Source organism: Oncorhynchus mykiss, chromosome 8 (assembly GCF_057628025.1).
Source record: "Oncorhynchus mykiss isolate SJ-2025 chromosome 8, ASM5762802v1, whole genome shotgun sequence".
In the NCBI taxonomy this organism is placed as follows: Eukaryota; Metazoa; Chordata; class Actinopteri; order Salmoniformes; family Salmonidae; genus Oncorhynchus; species Oncorhynchus mykiss.
Genome location: NC_143029.1, coordinates 66844367 through 66863931, shown reverse-complemented (window position 1 = coordinate 66863931; position 19565 = coordinate 66844367). Strand labels below are relative to the sequence as shown.

The 19565-nt window shown below is 44.2% G+C and overlaps 1 protein-coding gene across 9 annotated transcripts in view; it reads right to left on the bottom strand.

The window, feature by feature from the left end:
- Nucleotides 1-19565, bottom strand: part of cdh18a (cadherin 18, type 2a) — a 51083-nt gene that overhangs the window by 979 nt on the left and 30539 nt on the right. For 4 of the 9 annotated variants that reach the window (XM_090182310.1, XM_021613326.3, XM_021613324.3 and 1 more), the window contains 7 exons: nt 8281-8448; nt 7610-7797; nt 7040-7296; nt 6738-6874; nt 5343-5464; nt 3789-3903; nt 167-448 (listed from right to left, as the gene is read on the bottom strand). In XM_090182310.1, the coding sequence (XP_090038436.1) occupies nt 167-448; nt 3789-3903; nt 5343-5464; nt 6738-6874; nt 7040-7296; nt 7610-7797; nt 8281-8448 (1269 nt within the window). The remainder of the gene's footprint in view (nt 1-166; nt 449-3788; nt 3904-5342; nt 5465-6737; nt 6875-7039; nt 7297-7609; nt 7798-8280; nt 8449-19565) is intronic. The other 5 variants (XM_090182312.1, XM_090182311.1, XM_090182314.1 and 2 more) reach the window with 3 other exon arrangements.

Here is a 19565-nt window from a genome sequence, read left to right as displayed (position 1 = left end):
GCCTTTCATTATTTCTACCTCTAGGCAAGATAGAGCCGCCTCTCTCTCACTGTCTCTGTCTCTCTCTTTCTCTTTCTCTTTCTCCCTCCCTCTCTTTCTCTCTCCCATCTCCTCTCCTCCACGTGCCCCCTACCTCCCACCTCCTTCGACTTCTCTTGTCTCTTACCCAGCAGGATGATGATGCAAAGCAGAATTGCGATAAAGGCCCCGGTGCTCAGGCCAGCTGTGGAGAGGAAGGCCGGGACTTGGCAGGTCCTCACCCTGTTGCTGCTGCTACTGCTGCTACTGCTGCTACCTCCTCTCTGGCAGACACACACTCGGAGGGTCAGGGTGGAGGTGCTGCTCAGGACGGGCTCCCCCCCGTCCCTGACAACCACAGGAAGCTGGTAGAGATCCTGCTCCGCCTGGCTGAACTGACGCCTCCGTGCCACGATGCTGGCAGTGTTGTCTGGAGTGGAATGACAAGAGGTTGAAAATACACTGGATCTATTGTATTGACAAAAAGCCACTATAAGACTTGATACAGACATGACTCCAAAATGCAGAGTATTTTTCCGTTAAAGCCAAAGAACAACACAAATGGAGCACACATTTTCTTTAAATTCAGCAAAGAAATGGGGTAATATGATACATTCTATTCCACATGGAGTGTACAAAACATTAAGAACACCTGCTCTTTCCATGACATAGACTGACCAGGTGAATCCAGGTGAAAGCTATGATCCCTTATTGATGTCACTTGTTAAATTCACTTCAATCAGTGTAGATGAGGAGGAGAAGACAGGTTAAAGAATGATTTTTTTAAGCCTTGAGACTTTTGAGACATGGATTGTGTATGTCTGCCATTCAGATGGTGAATGGGCAGACAAAAGATTGAACAGGGCATGGCAGTAGGTGCCAGGCACACTGGATTGTGTCAAGAACAACAAGGCTGCTGGGTTTTTCCTGTTCCAGTTTCCTGTGTGTATCAAGAATGGTTCACAACTCAAAAGACATCCAGCCAACTTTTTTTTATTTTATCAGGTAAGTTGACTGAGAACACATTCTCATTTACAGCAACAACCTGGGGAATGGTTACAGGAGGGGGATGAATGAGCCAATTGTAAACAGGGGATAATTAGGTGACTGTGATGCTTTGAGGGCCAGATTGGTTAATTTAGCCAGGACACCAGGGTTAACCCCCCTACTCTTACAATAAGTGCCATGGGATCTTTAATGACCTCAGAGAGTCAGGACACCTGTTTAACATCCCATCCGAAAGATGGCACCCTACACAGGGCAGTGTCGCCAATCACTGGGGTATTGGGATATTTTTTTAGACCAGAGGAAAGAGTGCCTTGTACTGGCCCTCCAACACCACTTCCAGCAGCATCTGGTCTCCCATCCAGGGACTGACCAGGACCAACCCTGCTTAGCTTCAGAAGCAAGCCAGCAGTGGTATGCAGGGTGGTAAGCTGCTGGTTGACACAACGGTGGGAAGCATTGGAGTCAACATGAGCCACCATCCTTGTGGAACTCTTTGGACGCCTTGTAGAGTCCATGCCCTGATGAATTGAGGCTGTTCTGAGGGCAAAGGGGGATGCAACTCAATATTCGGAAGGTGCTCCTAATGTTTGGTATACTCAGTGTGTATTATATACATTTGTATTTATTTAGGTTATCCTTTGATATACTTTCCCAAAATACACCATCTAAAGGAACTGGCCATGACCTGTTTATACTTCTGAAATCACATACGCAACAGAGAACAGAAAAATACAGAAAACCAGCACAACCTTTCCCTGAGATATGAGGAGTGTTCTCCAACATTGCAGAGGATGCCCATAGTTCTCCACTCATTCCCGCTGCTATCTATAAGAAAGGACTGGGAACAGATAGCGAGTGCCTCTTCAGGCTTTATTAACACTTGCCAAAAGTACTCTATCCAGGCCAGCACAGCTGCTGCGACAGCATTTCTCATTCTGAAGAGGCTCCAGCAGATTTTCCATTTTCACGGCCCAGAGCCATGCATTTGTATGCACAATCACGGCCCGCGTTTTCACAATGCAGATTCATTTTCCCCCAGGAACACAGAGCCATGATAAAGCATGTCACTTGGGATGGTAAGAGACAGGAGAAGAGAGGTGGGTGGGGGGGGGGTCAACCCTTGCGTCATTCGGGATATCAACAAATGTATTCCAACAGAGCGAGCCCATGGGAAGGTGCATAGGAGGAAGCGTTCATTTACATAGGATTCCAATTAGCATGCAGGGGCCCTGGCCCAAAGGCTTCAAGTCAAAATTCATTACTTTATCTCTTTGCCCACCGCAAGGAAACAGGTAAACAAGAAAGAGACAATATCTCTCATTCATCCTCCACTTGGGAGACAATAGAATATAAAGCCACCTCCAAGATTTTTTCTTCCTCCAAATTATCATGATTACAGCAGAGAAAATCAGAGATAATTATCTCTCTCTCTAACACAACCTCACTGGAGAGTAAGCTGCTGTATGTCTGTAAGATTCCTCTGCATTCTCAAGGCATTTCTGGCTAAATAAATAATGTCTATCAGCTGGTGAACAGCAGGATATCGTCCAGATAGTACCACAGCACACTGACTACACACTGACTACATACTGACTACACAAAACATAAAGAACACCTGCTCTTTCCATGACAAAGACTGATCAGGTGAATCCAGGTGAAAGCTATGATCCATTATTGATGTCACTTGTTAAATCTACTTCAATCAGTATAGATGAAGAGGAAGAAACTGGTTAAAGGAGGATTTTTAAGTATTGAGACTGTTGAAACGTGGATTGTGTATGTTTGCCATTCAGAGGCTAAATGGGCAAGACAAAATATTTAAGTGCCTTTGAATGGGGTATGGTAGTAGGTGACAGGTGCACCGGTTTGTGTCAAGAACTGCAACGCTGCTGGGTTTTTCATGCTTAACAGTTTCCTGTGTCTATCAAGAATGTTCCACCACCCAAAGGACATCCAGCCAACTTGACACAACTGTGGGAAGCATTGGAGTCAACATGAGCCAACATCCTTGTGGAACGCTTTTGACACCTTGTAGAGTCCATGCCCCAACGAATTGAGGTTGTTCTGAGGGCAAAGATTCCACACAGCCTGAGGGAGCTAATGTATCCTACTTCTACCCAATCAGTGCACTGAAGCAGCTGTGTTCCTTTTAGCTCTATCCGAGGAGTACTACCTGGTGCTCCTGTATGTGTAAACATAGGCCTCATGACACTTCAGTGGAAATGTGGTTTCACTGAACAAGCGCGCCTGAGGGAAAATAGAGCCATTTGGGGAGGAGATAAAAACCAAGTACTAGGCTACACCACCACAAAGAACACAGAGCACTGATACAAAACTCAGTGGAAGCTCACTTCCTCTGTCTGGCATCATCCTGATTGCCGTGATCCGTCTTGGAAGTCTACCTTAATCTTGAGATTCTCCCTGATCTGCCAAAGGAGCAATTGGGTTTTCAGACAAGGAAAAAATAACATAACAGTGTTCTCTCTGAATTCAGCCAAGGAGCCTTAAGCTAAAATGAGGAAGAGATTAAAAAAAACATTGGCTGTTACCAAGGAAACACAACTGCAGGTCCTTCCATTTGATATTAAAACGTCTCCAGGGAGGAGAAAGTGTAAATGGGGGTAACTGTTTGACAACAAACACCACTAGATATGATAGTATCTGCCACAAATATCTGTCCACACACATATCCTTTGTGGCGGTTCAACAAAATGCAGTGTACTTTTTAAAATTGCCACAGAAAGCCACAGTAACCAGCCAACCTTCGTTAGCCTTTAAGGTGAAGTTAGGATTGACTGGGAGATCACTTGGCAGAGCAAAGGAGAAGCGTCCATTTGCAAAGTTATCCATGTCTGATGGCCTCACTGTCTGGATCACCTGTCAGAGAAGAGGGAGAGGAGTGAGGGGACGAGAGGGAGAGGAGTGAGGGGACGAGAGGGAGAGGAGTAGTGAGGGGACGAGAGGGAGAGGAGTGAGGGGACGAGAGGGAGAGGAAAATGGGGGTGAAAAACGTTTTACGTCACATGTATGTATATACAGCCTTTTGCTCTATTAGGAGCTAAATATAATAGGAATAAGTCAAGAAAGTCACTGCCCATTATTATTATTATTGTTATATTATTATATTATAGTAATGACTATCGATCAGTACATGTGTTTTTCCTCCTTCCCTTTCTGTTGACCATTCCATGTGTACATGTGCCATTATTTCACATGCAGCCTTGTTCCAGCCAGAAGTTGTAGATCAGAGGTGGTGGATATGACCTGTCTCCAAGAGCACTGTTCCTGATATTTTGTCAGCTCATTGAAGGAAGTTGACTTCTACCGGCTGAGAGTTAAAAATTATCATATGGACAATGCACCAATTATAGTGGATCCTAACCTGGCGACCTACACAGGTGCTTTAGCATTGTCAGTCTATAAGAGACATTCCTGAACTTGTGGTACCGTACAGTAATACGGGAATCCATAGAAATACAGAATTAGCTGTCAAGAGGCTATTTGAATATGAATCATTGTATGTCTCCCTAACAAAACAACTAGTTCTAAACAAAATGATATTTTCTTTCCTTTCGATGAACATAACAGCACATTTTACTATAAATCAAGTCAAATTCTCTGAAAGATCATTGAAGTTACTGTAATTTGTTGCAGTGTTTGAAAAAGCCCCTCGACATGTCATCTTAGCATGCATCATCTGTCGCCTTTAGCCAGCTAACTGATTATATGCTGCAGTCTGTCTAGTAATCTTCATTCAACGGGGAAAAATATGAAGAGAGAATGCTATTGCGATATGAATCTGAGCAGTCGTGGTTGGCTGGACACGGGCCAAATTTGAATGAGAGATGATAAACATTTTCTGCAATCCGTCTCTGTTGCGCTTAATGCAGCTCCTATCTGCTTGTGGAGACATTGGTACATGCTGAATAATTTATAGGTTCAAGAGGCTGCAAAAGTCTGCTGCACCACAGATAAATCCATTCCTGATGGTGTCAAACACACAATAAAGGCAGAGAGGGTGCGTGTGTGTGTGTGTGTGTGTGTCTGTCTGTCTGTCTGTCTGTGTGTGTGTGTGTTTGTGTGTGTGTGTGTGTGTGTGTGTGTGTGTGTGTGTGTGTGTGTGTGTGTGTGTGTGTGTGTGTGTGTCTGTGGGAGGATGTGTGTGAGTGCATTCATGTGCGTGATAAGAGGTTTTAAAAGACAACATAGTTGAATAAGGGAGAATATGAGTTCATGGGAGAGAAGGTGGAAGAGAGAGGGAGTAAAGTGGAAAAGAGCAGGAAAGAGGGAGGGAGGTGAAAGTGAAAGATACTCACCTGTCCTGCCCTGGAGCTTTCACACACAATGATTTCATCGTCTCTTGCAATGTAGGGAGCATTGTCATTTACATCCAGCACCTGGATTGTCACAGGAACATGGCTGACGTGACTGGGATTGTCTGAAAAGAACAAACAAACAAAGATCAACATGTATAAAACCATGGAATTAAATACAACCCTTTTATATTGTATCTTTTAACCCCACATGTCAATTACTGCCTTAATTGTTGCTGGACCCCAGGAAGAGAAGCTGCTGCCTTGGCACCAGCTAATGGGGATCCATAATACATAGGAAAACAAATGTAAAAATAAGCAAACAACGTCCCAAGCCATGGCATGGCATTTTCAAGACATTGTTATAGGCCTATATATTGTTCTGTCCAGGGTTCATGGCAAGCACTCATAGTGATGTACTGTACATCCATTTTTTTCTCAGAGTATCTCTCCATCAATTAAGGTCACATCCCCACTGAGCCTCCATCCATTTGTGTATCTCGTGTTAGTCTCCTGAGGTTGGCCATGTTGCCAGGTGAAGTGTAAATTCTCTTTGAAAGGTGACCCGGTCACTCAACTAAACTCCTGCTGCCTGGCAGCACACTACACTCCCTGACGCTGCACAGAGAAATCATGTTCCTATTAAATGTGGGATACATAAATCATGTTTTCCCATTTCACTCATCCATAAATTACAGCCACAACGACCACCAACCAACAACTAGAGTCATGACAGGAGAAGTACTAACCCCAAGCTACAGCAGTAGGCAGAATGTAACAGAGACATGCTGTGTGGTTGCACAGTAGTTTGTCTCACTTAATATACATATAGCTAGCACACAGGACATTACAAGTGACACTTTGCTAATATACACTATGCACTATATGTATAGTGTTTATGTATGTCATGAATCCCTCATTAACACACACCAATCTCCAGAAAAGTGCGGACTGGTTTTCCCATTAATTAAGGTGACTTAACACAATCAGCACAGCGTCGGCTGGCATTTATCGATGGCTAGTTCAGTCCATTAGCTGAACACTATTGTGCAGAAAAGGGTAAAGGAAAGAGTAATTGCTTAGATAAGCGTCAGTGGAAAAAGAGGGGGAGAGGAAGAATTGATTGACTCGACCACCTTCAGCATCACACTGGGATGTTACACATGCAGCCTCGCATCAATCCCACAAGGCACTGCTGCCTGTTCATTTTCGAGAGTGTGTTTAATGTTGATACATATGATTAAAGTGACATCACTAATGCATTCATGCAGTGTCATAAGCATATTGTTTTCTCCATGTTGAAAGTCATAATAAAGTCCTCGTTATTTAAAAGCAAAATTATTTTAAGGTAAGATGACTCCTAGATAAGGATCCTCCACTGTGTGTTATGTTACTTACCAACCTCTGATGCCATCACAGTGATGTTGTGCCAGGCCACATCCTCTCTGTCCAGACTCCGGGTGGTCTTAATCACCCCGTTATTCACACTAATGGTGAAATACACCTGCTCCTCTTCACTGTGGTCTACAAAATACCTACATGTAGGAGAGAGAACAATTAAAATAGAATGAAGGAAATGAAGTTGTTTGAATTGAATATCAAGAAAACATCTGACTTTCAACATGCAAAGGTCGAAGCTTTGAATCTTGTGATGGTGTTTTGGAGTCCAACAAAATGGCCGCCCCACGCATGTCCTTTACCTTATAGGGCTTTTGGTACTGTCTGGGTCCTGAGCCGTCACTGTGCCGACCTCTGTTCCCACAGGGGAGTTTTCGTACACGTCCATGATGTAATAGTCCATGGAGAAGACAGGCGGCTCGTCCACGTCTCCGATGATGATCCGGAGAGTGGTGGTGTCTTTGAAGGGGCCCAGGTGGGAGAAGCGGGAATCCAGGTGAGTGTTCACTCCCTCTATGTGAAGCATGTGGACTTTCCTCTTCTCATAGTTCAAAGGCTGCTGAGGAAACCGACAATCAATCCTCTTTTTAAAGACATGCTTTTTCCCCCTGTCCTGCTTCCGTTGGTATTTGAGAGAACAGCCTATGTGGTAACAATGGGTACTTACTCATAGTATTAACACAATTAGCATTAGTGTGGCCTAAGGGTATGTAATGGTACTACTTCTTTTAATTAATCCCAAATAAATAGTATGTATGATTACCATATTACCTTGTGGTTTCTCAGTAAACACCAACAGAACTGTAACATAAAGCACAACCACAGATGGTTTAATTTTAGCTGGAAAATGAATGTGTGCATCTCAACAGTACCCGTCTTAGTGATATGATGCCTTCCTTCTGGTCAGTGTCTGTAGTGATGGAGAACATGGCTTTCCCTTCTGCATTGGTTATGCTGTACCTCATCTCTGCATTGACGCCCAAATCTTCATCGGTTGCTTTGATTTTACCCACAGCTTTTCCAATCTGAGCAGACTCTGGAACGTACAGCTGGTAGTTTTCTGTAATGGGATGAGCACATGAATAAGCAAGAAGTTATTATCTAGGCATGAATGACAAAGCATTTATGACTAGATGGAGAAGTAATTAGCCTACTGTTCATGCATACCATCAAGATGTAAATGTGAATAAATGGGTCAATTAATCACATTTCCTGTCTGCTTGCAACTCAACAATCATTTGCACACTACATCATACATCATGTTTGTATCACTTACAGCCACCCCTGCATTAGCAAAACATCTACTATAAGATGCACCTTGTGGAGTTTTATTTAAAAGTAACATTTGGCTGTGCAGTACACAGAAATCACTGATTCTAAGATTCTATTTCTGTGGTGCATTACTTACAGCACAAACATCGTAGTGTTTTAAACTCTACATAGCATTGCTGTTTAATTCCTATGTTTTATTACAGTAGAGAATGAATATCTAAGGACAAACAGCGAGGTAGAAAAACAAACAAACAGACGTCTGTGTACATACTCTGGGGGAATTTGGGAGGATTGTCGTTGACGTCTGTCAGAGTGACATTGATGGTGGTGGAGCCTGACAACCCACCCACCGAGCCAGCCATGTCTTTGGCTTGGACCACCACAGGGTAGCGCTCCCTGGCCTCTCTGTCCATGTTGGATAGGGCTGTCCTGATGACCCCTGGGGATGGCAAGAAAAGAAGGCTCCTTATATCACACTAAAATCCATAAATAAATGTATGTTAGGAGAGCTACTGTATGTATTGACAATAGACAATCAGAGAGATTCCTCCTCCACAGCATCAATCCCATCTTGGTTGAGTTAGAGATGCCAGCCACTTTTAGTCACAGTACTGTATGTCACAAATATAATACGGATGAAGGCAGGAAAAGACTGCCTGACTTGTTGTACAGGAGGAGGAACATTGATTTCCTCAAAATGGGTTTCACGTACTTCACCTAAGGAAATTATCTATAAACGGTTGACAAATTCAGCCAGAATTACAACCAGCTTTCATACCATGTCTGCCAACCCCCCTCATGTCTTCATCATCATGTTTTCACCTACAGTGCATTCGGAAAGTATTCCGACCCCTTGACTTTTTCCACATTTTGTTACGTTACAGCCTTATTCTAAAATGGATTAATTGTTTTCTACACACAATACCCCATAATGACAAAGCAAAAACTGTTTTTTTGTTTTTTTGTTGCTAATTTATAAAAAAAAAAAAAAAAAGACATCACATTTACATAAGTATTCAGACCCTTTACTCAGTACTTTGTTGAAGCACATTCTTGGGTATGACGCTACAAGCTTGGTTCACCTGTATTTGGGGAGTTTCTCCCATTCTTCCCTGCAGACCCTCTCAAGCTCTGTCAGGTTGGATGGGGAGTGTCGCTGCACAGCTATTTTCAGGGTTCTCCAGGGATGTTCGACGGGTTCAAGTCTGGGCTCTGGCTGGGCCACTCATGGACATTCAGAGACTTGTCCCAAAGCCACTCCTGCATTTTCGTGGCTGTGTGCTGAAGGTCGTTGTCCTGTTGGAAGGTGAAACTGCCCCAGTCTGAAGTCCTGAGCGCTCTGGAACAGGTTTTCAAGGATCACTCTGTACTTTGCTCCATTCATCTTTCCGTCTCCCAGTCCCTGCCACTGAAAAACATCCCCACAGCATGATGCTGCCGCCACCATGCTTCACCATAGAGATGGTGACAGGTTTCCACTAGATGTGACGCTTGGCATTCAGGCCAAAGAGTTCAATCTTGGTTTCATCAGAACAGATAATCTTGTTTTTCATGGTCTGAGAGTCCTTTAGGTGCCTTTTGACAAACTACAAGTGTGCTGTCATGTGCCTTTTACTGAGGAGTGGCTTCCGTCTGGCCACACTACCATAAAGGCCTGATTAGGGGAGTGCTGCAGAGATGGTTGTCCTTCTGGAAGTTTCTCCCATCTCCACAGAGGAACTCTGGAGCTCTGTCAGTGACCATCGGGTTCTTGGTCACCTCCCTGACCAAGGCCCTTCTCCCCCGATTGCTCAGCTCTAGGATGTCTTGGTGGTTCCAAACTTCTTACATTTAAGAATTATGGAGGCCACTGTGTTCTTGAGGACCTTCAATGCTGCAGAAATGTTTTGGTACCCTTCCCCAGATCTGTGCCTCGACACAATCCTGTCTCTAAGCTCTATGGACAATTCCTTCAACCTCATGGCTTGTTTTTTGCTCTGACGTTCACTATCAACTGTGGGACCTTATGTAGATAGATGTGTGCCTTTCCATGTCCAATCAATTTAATTTACCACAGGTGGACTACAATCAAGTTGTAGAAACATCTCAAGGATGATCAGTGGAAACAGGTTGCACTGGAGCTCAATTTCGAGTCTCATAGCAAAGGGCCTGAATACTTATGTAAATAAGGTATTTCTGTTTTTTTTGTTAATACATCTGCAAAAAATTCCAAAAGCTGTTTTCCCTTTTTCCTTATGGGGTATGGTGTGTAGATTGATTAGGTTTTTATTTCTATATAATCCATTTTATAATAAGGCTGTAACGTAGCAAAATGTGGAAAAAGGGAAGTGTCTGAAAACTTTCCGAATGCACTGTATGTGCTTGTTCATTACCATATTTCAGAGATCATCAACTAGATTCAGCTGTGGCCAGTTTTTTTTCTTGAGTGGCTGGTCGGGGGGCCGGAACAGACATGGTCAGCAGGTAGCCTAGCGGTTAAGAGCGTTGGGCCAGTAACTGGTCACTGGTTCGAATCCCCGAGCGGACTGGGTGAAAAGCTGTAGATGTGCCCTTGAGCAAGGCACTTAACCCTAATTGCACATGTATGTCGCTCTGGATAAGAGTGCCTGCTAAATGACTAAAATGTGAACATAATTACAAATAACTTGTACAATTCAAATTGACTGCAAGAAGCCCAAACAGATATAATGTTTGACTAAAACCTTATTATTTCAAACCTTGCTTGCATTATTTATACGATCACGTGTCTCTCTATTATGCTTGGGAACAGATTTCTTAAATTAAAGTATCTTCGAGCTGATTCCCTTTTGTTTTTACAGTCTATTATGTCCAATGATGAATTTTTTTTTTTTTTTAAATGAATCTTTTTTACAAAACTTGGCGGGCGGCCAGTTTGGGAAGCCTGTGCTATTTGATATACTAACACATAAGTACGCTTGCCTTGCCCATCTCTGAACTATTAGCACGCCACCCCCCTCCTTCTCTCTTTCCTCCTCTCCTCTCAGCTAGACCCACACCTAAACACCGTGCTCTGGCCAGAGGCTCTGCTATGTTGCATTACTCGCTTCACAGCGTTACAAAGGAGAGTGCCATCTGCCCTAATCTTACCCTAAAGACTGAACAAGGGCTAGCAGGAAAACAGAACAGATTGACCATACTGTACATCATGCACCTGTATGAGAGGGAGGCCACGGGGAAAACAGCCATGGCATAGCTCACTCAGTACTGTAAGCAAGACGTCCTTTGTGGAACAATGTCTGGAACAACCACCGCTAAGCGGTGGAACACAGGGTCTGACATGCCACAGTTAACTCTGTGTGCCGTCACACGGTGGGGGTTCAGGGGTTAGCTCGTTCTCCTGGAACACTCAGGTTTTCGCCGGTTATTGGGATCACATGGGTCACATAGATTGCAATAAGACGACTCGTCTCAAAGAAGGTCATTTCCCAAGCTTTTGAGATGTGATAACAATAGGCGAAAGTACAGTGACATTCAATAAACAGACATAGCCTATGTTCAACCAACGAGCAGGATATGTATCCTCAGAACATCCTCAGAACACAGAACACAGTGTGAGTTTTAGAGCATCTGTGTAAAACGGCTCCACTCCAATGGCTCAGAACTTATTTTATAGTCCTACACATATTGTAGCGGTTTCATCAGTCTGCTTTTTACCTTATGCATCCACACATCAAAAGACCAAGGTTCATCTAAATTTTTATTGATATTTCAAGTGCTTGCACAACCATGAAGGCAATGAAATACAGCCTCCCAAGGCCTCAGTTAAATTACTGTATAATGTAAAAAAACTATTTAAAAAAAAGAGAAAACCTTGCCACTGCTGTTGAGTATTTTATGGGCAACAATCCACAGGGTTGCCGTTCAGACACTAAAATACTCTGCCGCTGAATGCACAAGAAATGTCTTCATGTCCTTTAACAAATGAATGAATGTGAGAAAATGAGAGAAAGAAAAAAATGCTAACAGATACCTCAACCTGCCAGAAGAAATGAACACAAAAGTGTTCAGCCCCAGAGAATGTTATAGAGATTGTATCAAACACATTGTGGCCACAAACCACCTGTCTGGACAAGTAAATTCAGCTGTAAACACACCAATAGCACAATAATGCTAAAAAGCCTCTTAGTATTCAGCCGGTTAAAGAAGAAAATAAATAGGCTGAACATTAATAAACTGAATTTAGCCCGACCAAATTACAGAATTCAGCAAATGGATCCCTTCTCATTCTGTCGAGGTTAAGGCCTGACCATGGAACCAATTCCTTCAGCGTCCATTCTCATTCTAGGGAAACAATGTAGTGCAACTGTGACAAGGAATAAAAGGCTGTTAGGCCCATGTTGTTGTGTTGCTCGCTTTCCTGTTGACCTTGGCATTCCCCAGTCATTCTCCCTCAGCTCTCAGGACCAGCCAAAGTGGGGGATGTGATGTGATGTCTTTGACTTTGCTCTTGACCCAGGGACTCTCAGAGGCACAGCCAATACTGTAGTCTCTTCTCCTCTCCTCTGAGGCACAGCCAAACTACTGTACAACAGTCATTCCCCTCTGGATCCTCTGAAGAGTAGACAATGCCTGCTCTGCTCATTTAGCCAAGGCCATACAGAGTTCAGGCATGTTGCTCATTATACAGTAACAACACCAATGACTGATGCAAAGTTGACATTTGCTAATGCGTATTCTGGTGTAATCTGATAGATAAAATAACGCAATATTACTTTCAGACATTTGCCCATTGTTTCTGTCACAGCATTTTATATATAAAAAAGTTCAAACATACAGTTTAGCACATTATGGCTGTATAATGCTTGGTAAGATTGGAGTGGGTGGTAAATTAACTACATTTAAATAAAAAGACTGACTGTCAGACTGTTAATATCAATTACGTCCAAAAGACAGCATGCACTTCCTTCAATTGATCAAAAGTGAAAGGTTTTATGACTCCTGCTCACATTAAAATTGCTATATCTGTGACAACCGTTCAGGCAATGGGAACGGACATTATCCCCTCACTAAAAAAACGACAACTAGCCTCTTTAATGGGTAAAGTAGAAATTTGGTGTCCTCATTACTGTATACACAACTTCTAATGGAGGATACGGAGGAAACAGCAGTAGCTTACTGTAGTTATGTTAGTCAGATAAGGGATGGGTAATCAATGCCATTAAATGCAGAGTCTTATGATAAAATATTCCTCTGGGTCTTTTATTTACTGCAGTCATCAATATTTCCTGACATACTTTGGTTGTCTATTGGAAGATACAGGTATACTGTTCACACACACTCTTTAAGTATCATATCCTCTCAGGCCTTTTATTTCAGCACCTAATCGATCTCAGATTGATTATGCTAACAATGGAGCTTTTTACAGTCGTATCAGGCTGGACTGGACAGACAAGATGCTTCATATTTAATGTCCAAAATATTTTGTGTGTGTGTGTGTGTGTGTGTGTGTGTGTGTGTGTGTGTGTGTGTGTGTGTGTGTGTGCATTTATATGTACACACGTGCATATGTGGTTGTGGAGTAAAAATATGGTGATCAGATTACAGATACTTCAAAAAAATCTAAAAGTTACTTCGCTGATTACAATTTTGGTTAGGTAACTAGTAACTGTAATTGATTACATTTATAAAGCGTTAACACTCGCAAGGCTGTAACTAGTAATTTGTGGCCTAGGCAGAGTCCTCAGAGTATGTGCAGACCAGCTGGCTGGAGTGTTTCCTGACATATGCAATCTCTCCCTTTCCCAGTCTGTTTTCCCCACTTGCTTCTAGATGCCCACCATTGTTCCTGTACCCAAGAAAGCAAAGGTAACTGAATTGAATGACTATCGCCCCATAGCACTCACTTCTGTCATCATGAGTACTTCCAGCGCCGACAGAGATGGCCGCCTCGCTTCGCATTCCTAGGAAACTATGCAGTTTTTAGGTTTTTTACGTGTTATTTCTTCCATTGGTACTCCAGGTCATCTTAGGTTTCATTACATACAGTCGAGAAGAACTACTGAATATAAGAGCAGCGTCAACTCACCATCAGTACGACCAAGAATATGACTTTCACGAAGCGGATCCTGTGTTCTGCCTTTCACCCAGGACAACGGAATGGATCCCAGCCGGTGACCCAAAAAACGACTTCGTAAAAGAGGGAAACGAAGCGGTCTTCTGGTCAGACTCCGGAGACGGGCACATTGCGCACCACTCCCTAGCATATTTCTCGCCAATGTCCAGTCTCTTGACAAAAGGTTGATGAAATCCGAGCAAGGGTAGCATTCCAGAGGGACATCAGGGACTGTAACATTCTTTGCTTCACGGAAACATGGCTCACTCGAGAGACGCTATCGGAGTCGGTGCAGCCAGCTGGTTTCTCCACGCATCGCGCCGACAGAAACAAACATCTTTCTGGTAAGAAGAGGGGCAGGGGCGTATGCTTTATGGTTAACGAGATGTGGTGTGGTCACAACAACATACAGGAACTCAAGTCCTTCTGTTCACCTGATTTAGAATTCCTCACAATCAAATGTCGACCAAGGGAATTCTCTTCGATTATAATCACAGCCGTATATATTCCCCCCCAAGCAGACACATCGGTGGCTCTGAACAAACTTTATTTGACTCTTTGCAAACTGGAATCCACATATCCTGAGGCTGCATTCATTGTAGCTGGGGATTTTAACAAGGCTAATCTGAAAACAAGACTCCCTAAATTGTATCAGCATATCGATTGCGCAACCAGGGCTGGTAAAACCTTGGATCATTGTTATTCTAACTTCTGCTATGCATATAAGGCCCTCCCCCGCCCTCCTTTCGGAAAAGCTGACCACGACTCCATTTTGTTGCTCCCTGCCTACAGACAGAAGCTAAAACAAGAAGCTCCCATGCTGAGGTCTGTCCAACGCTGGTCCGACCAATCTGATTCCACGCTCCAAGACTGCTTCCATCACGTGGACTGGGATATGTTTCGTATTGCGTCAAACAACAACATTGACGAATACGCTGATTCGGTGAGCGAGTTCATTAGAACGTGCGTTGAAGATGTCGTTCCCTTAGCAAAGATTAAAACATTCCCAAACCAGAAACCATGGATTGATGGCAGCATTCGCGTGAAACTGAAAGCGCGAACCACTGCTTTTAATCAGGGCAAGGTGAACGGAAACATGACCGAATACAAACAGTGTAGCTATTCCCTCTGCAAGGCAATCAAACAAGCTAAGCGTCAGTATAGAGACAAAGTAGAATCGCAATTCAACGGCTCAGACACAAGAGGTATGTGGCAGGGTCTACAGTCAATCACGGATTACAAAAAGAAAACCAGCCCAGTCACGGACCAGGATGTCTTGCTCCCAGGCTGACTAAATAACTTTTTTGCCCGCTTTGAGGACAATACAGTGCCACTGACACGGCCCGCAACCAAAACATGCGGACTCTCCTTCACTGCAGCCGAGGTGAGTAAAACATTTAAACGTGTTAACACTTGCCAGGCCAGGCTGCAGGCCCAGACGGCCCCGTAGCACTCACTTCCGTCATCATGAAGTGCTTTGTGTTTACGGACATATTCAATCAATCCCTATACCAGTCTGCTGTTCCCACATGCTTCAAGAGGGCCACCATTGTTCCTGTTCCCAAGAAAGCTAAGGTAACTGAGCTAAACGACTACCGCCCCGTAGCACTCACATCCGTCATCATGAAGTGCTTTGAGAGACTAGTCAAGGACCATATCACCTCCACCCTACCTGACACCCTAGACCCAAATAGGTCCAAATAGGTCCGCATTCGATGCAATCTCAACCACACTGCACACTGCCCTAACCCATCTGGACAAGAGGAATACCTATGTGAGAATGCTGTTCATCGACTACAGCTTAGCATTTAACACCATAGTACCCTCCAAACTCGTCATCAAGCTCGAGACCCTGGGTCTCGACCCCGCCCTGTGCAACTGGGTACTGGACTTCCTGACGGGCCGCCCCCAGGTGGTGAGGGTAGGTAACAACATCTCCACCCAGCTGATCCTTAACACTGGGGCCCCACAAGGGTGCGTTCTGAGCCCTCTCCTGTACTCCCTGTTCACCCACGACTGCGTGGCCACGCACGCCTCCAACTCAATCATCAAGTTTGCGGGCGACACAACAGTGGTAGGCTTGATTACCAACAACGACGAGGCGGCCTATAGGGAGGAGGTGAGGGCCCTCGGAGTGTGGTGTCAGGAAAATAACCTCACACTCAACGTCAACAAAACTAAGGAGATGATTGTGGACTTCAGGAAACAGCAGAGGGAACACCCCCCTATCCACATCGATGGAACAGTAGTGGAGAGGGTAGTAAGTTTTAAGTTCCTCGGCGTACACATCACAGACAAACTGAATTGGTCCACCCACACAGACAGCATCGTGAAGAAGGCGCAGCAGCGCCTCTTCAAGCACAGGAGGCAGAAGAAATTTGGCTTGTCACCAAAAGCACTCACAAACTTCTACAGATGCACAATCGAGAGCATCCTGTCGGGCTGTATCACCGCCTGGTACGGCAACTGCTCCGCCCACAACCGTAAGGTTCTCCAGAGGGTAGTGAGGTCTGCACAACGCATCACCGGGGGCAAACTACCTGCCCTCCAGGACACCTACACCACCCGATGTCACAGGAAGGCCATAAAGATCATCAAGGACAACAACCACCCGAGCCACTGCCTGTTCACCCCGCTATCATCCAGAAGGCAAGGTCAGTACAGGTGCATCAAAGCTGGGACCGAGAGACTGAAAGACAGCTTCTATTTCAAGGCCATCAGACTGTTAAACAGCCACCACTAACATTGAGTGGCTGATGCCAACACACTGACTCAACTCTAGCCACTTTAATAATGGGAATTGATGGGATTTGATGTAAAATATATCACTAGCCACTTTAAACAATGCTACCTAATATAATGTTTACATACCCTACATTATTTATCTCATATGTATACATATACACTGTATTCTATATCATCTACTGCATCTTTAGGTAATACATGTATTACTAGCCACTTTAAACTATGCCACTTTGTTTACATACTCATCTCATATGTATATACTGTACTCGATACCATCTACTGCATCTTGCCTATGCCGCTCTGTACCATCACTCATTCATATATCTTTATGTACATATTCTTTATCCCTTTACACTTGTGTGTATAAGGTAGTAGTTTTGGAATTGTTAGCTAGATTACTTGTTGGTTATTACTGCATTGTCGGAACTAGAAGCACAAGCATTTCGCTACACTCGCATTAACATCTGCCAACCATGTGTATGTGACAAATAACATTTGATTTGACTTGATTTGATGAAGAACTTTGAGAGGCTAGTTAAGGATTAAATCACCTCCACCTTACACAACACACTAGACCCACTACAATTTGCATATCGCCCCAACTGATCCACAAATGACACAATCGCCATCGCTCTGCCCTATCCCACCTGGACAAAAGGAATACCTATGTAAGAATGCTGTACATCGATTACAGCTCAGTTTTTAACACCATAATACCCTCCAAGCTCATCACAAAGCTTGGGGCCCTGGGTCTGAACCCTGTTCGGTGCAACTGGGTCCTGGACTTTCTGACGGGCCGACTCCAGGTGGTGAAGGAATGCAACAAGTCCTCCGCCACGCTGATGCTCAATACGAGGGCCCCACAAGGGTGTGTGCTCAGCCACCCCCTGTACTCCCTGTTCCCCCATGACTTCATGGCCTTGCAGGTCTCCAGCCCTATCATCAAGTTTGCTGACGACACAACAGTGGTAGCCTGATTACCAACAATGATGAGACAGTCTACAGGGAGGAGGTGAGTGCCCTCGCGGAGTGGTGCCAGGAAAATAACCTCTCCCTCAATGTCAACAATATTAAGGAGTTGATCGTGAAGACAGCAGAGAGAGTACTCCCCCATATACATTGGCGGGACAGGGTAAAAAGCTTTGAAATAGTCCATCCACATACTGGACTCCACACACTGGATTTCATAATTTCTTAATTTTTATTTTGGGGATTTGTGTGTATTGCTTTTTATAGTTACGTATACTGCTCTGATGGAGCTAGAAACATAAGCATTTTGCTGCACCTGCGATAACATCTGCTAAATATGTGTACGTGACCAATAAAATTGTATTTGATTTGAAAGTAACCTACACAACCCTGAATATGTGTGGGTGTGCATGTGTGTCTTTAGGGCGTTCACGTGCGTGCGCATGTGTAAGTGATGATCATTGGTCAGGAGCTGAACACCTCACTTCCTGATCACAGACACGTGGCCGTAGTGTAGAGGCAACTGGTCTGACTGTGGGCTGAGTGATGGGGCCCCAATGAGTTGCTGGAGAGAGACAGGAACAGCTGGCATTACCTTGGCCATGGCCCAGGATCGGGATGCACTGCAGCTGGAACAGTCACAATCCAGCCAGGCTACTTCAAAGCTATGCCTCAAATCAAAATCAGCACCACTCACTCATGTAGCCAAGCAATGCAACATGGACCTTTATCAAATATACAGTATAATGACAGAACTGCACCCCCTACAGTTAAACCTAGCCAGGGTTCAGCTACGCCTTACATCAGGACCACTCTCTCAAGTAGCCGAGCAGTGCAACACAGACATCAACGAAACCTACTGTTAATATGATAAAATGACAAAACTAGACCCATCATAATGGCAATCCTGTTGCATGGTTGCATTCATGATATGTGGTCGATGTGTGTCAATAGCACTTCAGCATATGTGACCAGAACATGGCTAGGACCATCATCTTGAGTGTTGACAGATGATACATACTACAGTGTCACAATAGTCTTACTGCCAGATTCCCTCTGCTTTCTTGAAACACATTGAAATACTGTTCAAGCAAAGACATCCACTTATCTCCATCTTTACACTTTGTTCTCTTTAGCTATATTTGTTTACATCCCTGTTAGTGAGCATTTCTACCAAGATAAGCTATCCACCTAACAGGTGTGACATATCGAGAAGCTGATTAAACAGCATGATCATTACACAGGTGCACCTTGTGCTGGGGACAATAAAAGGCCACTCTAGAATGTGCAGTTTTGTCACACAACCCAATGCCACAGGTGGCCCACGTTTTGAGGGATTGTGCAATTGGCATGCTGGCTGCAGGAATGTCCACCAGAGCGGTTGCCAGAGAATTTAATGTTAATTCCTATACCATAAACTGCCTCCAATGTCGTTATAGAGAATTTGGCATTATGTCCAACCGGCCTCACAACCGCAGACCATATGTAACCACGCCAGCCCAGGACCTCCAGATCCAGCTTCTTCACCTGCGAGATCGTCCGAGACCAGTCACCCGGACAGCTGATGAAACAACTGAAGATTTTCTTTGCAAACTGTCAGAAACCATCTCAGGGAAGCTCATCTGGGTGCTCGTTGTCCTCACCAGGGTCTTGACATGACTGCAATTTGGCGTCGTAACCAACATCAGTGGGCAAATTCTTACCTTCGCTGGCTACTTTCCCGCTGGAGAAGTGTGCTCTTCATGGATTAATCGCTGTTTCAAATGCCA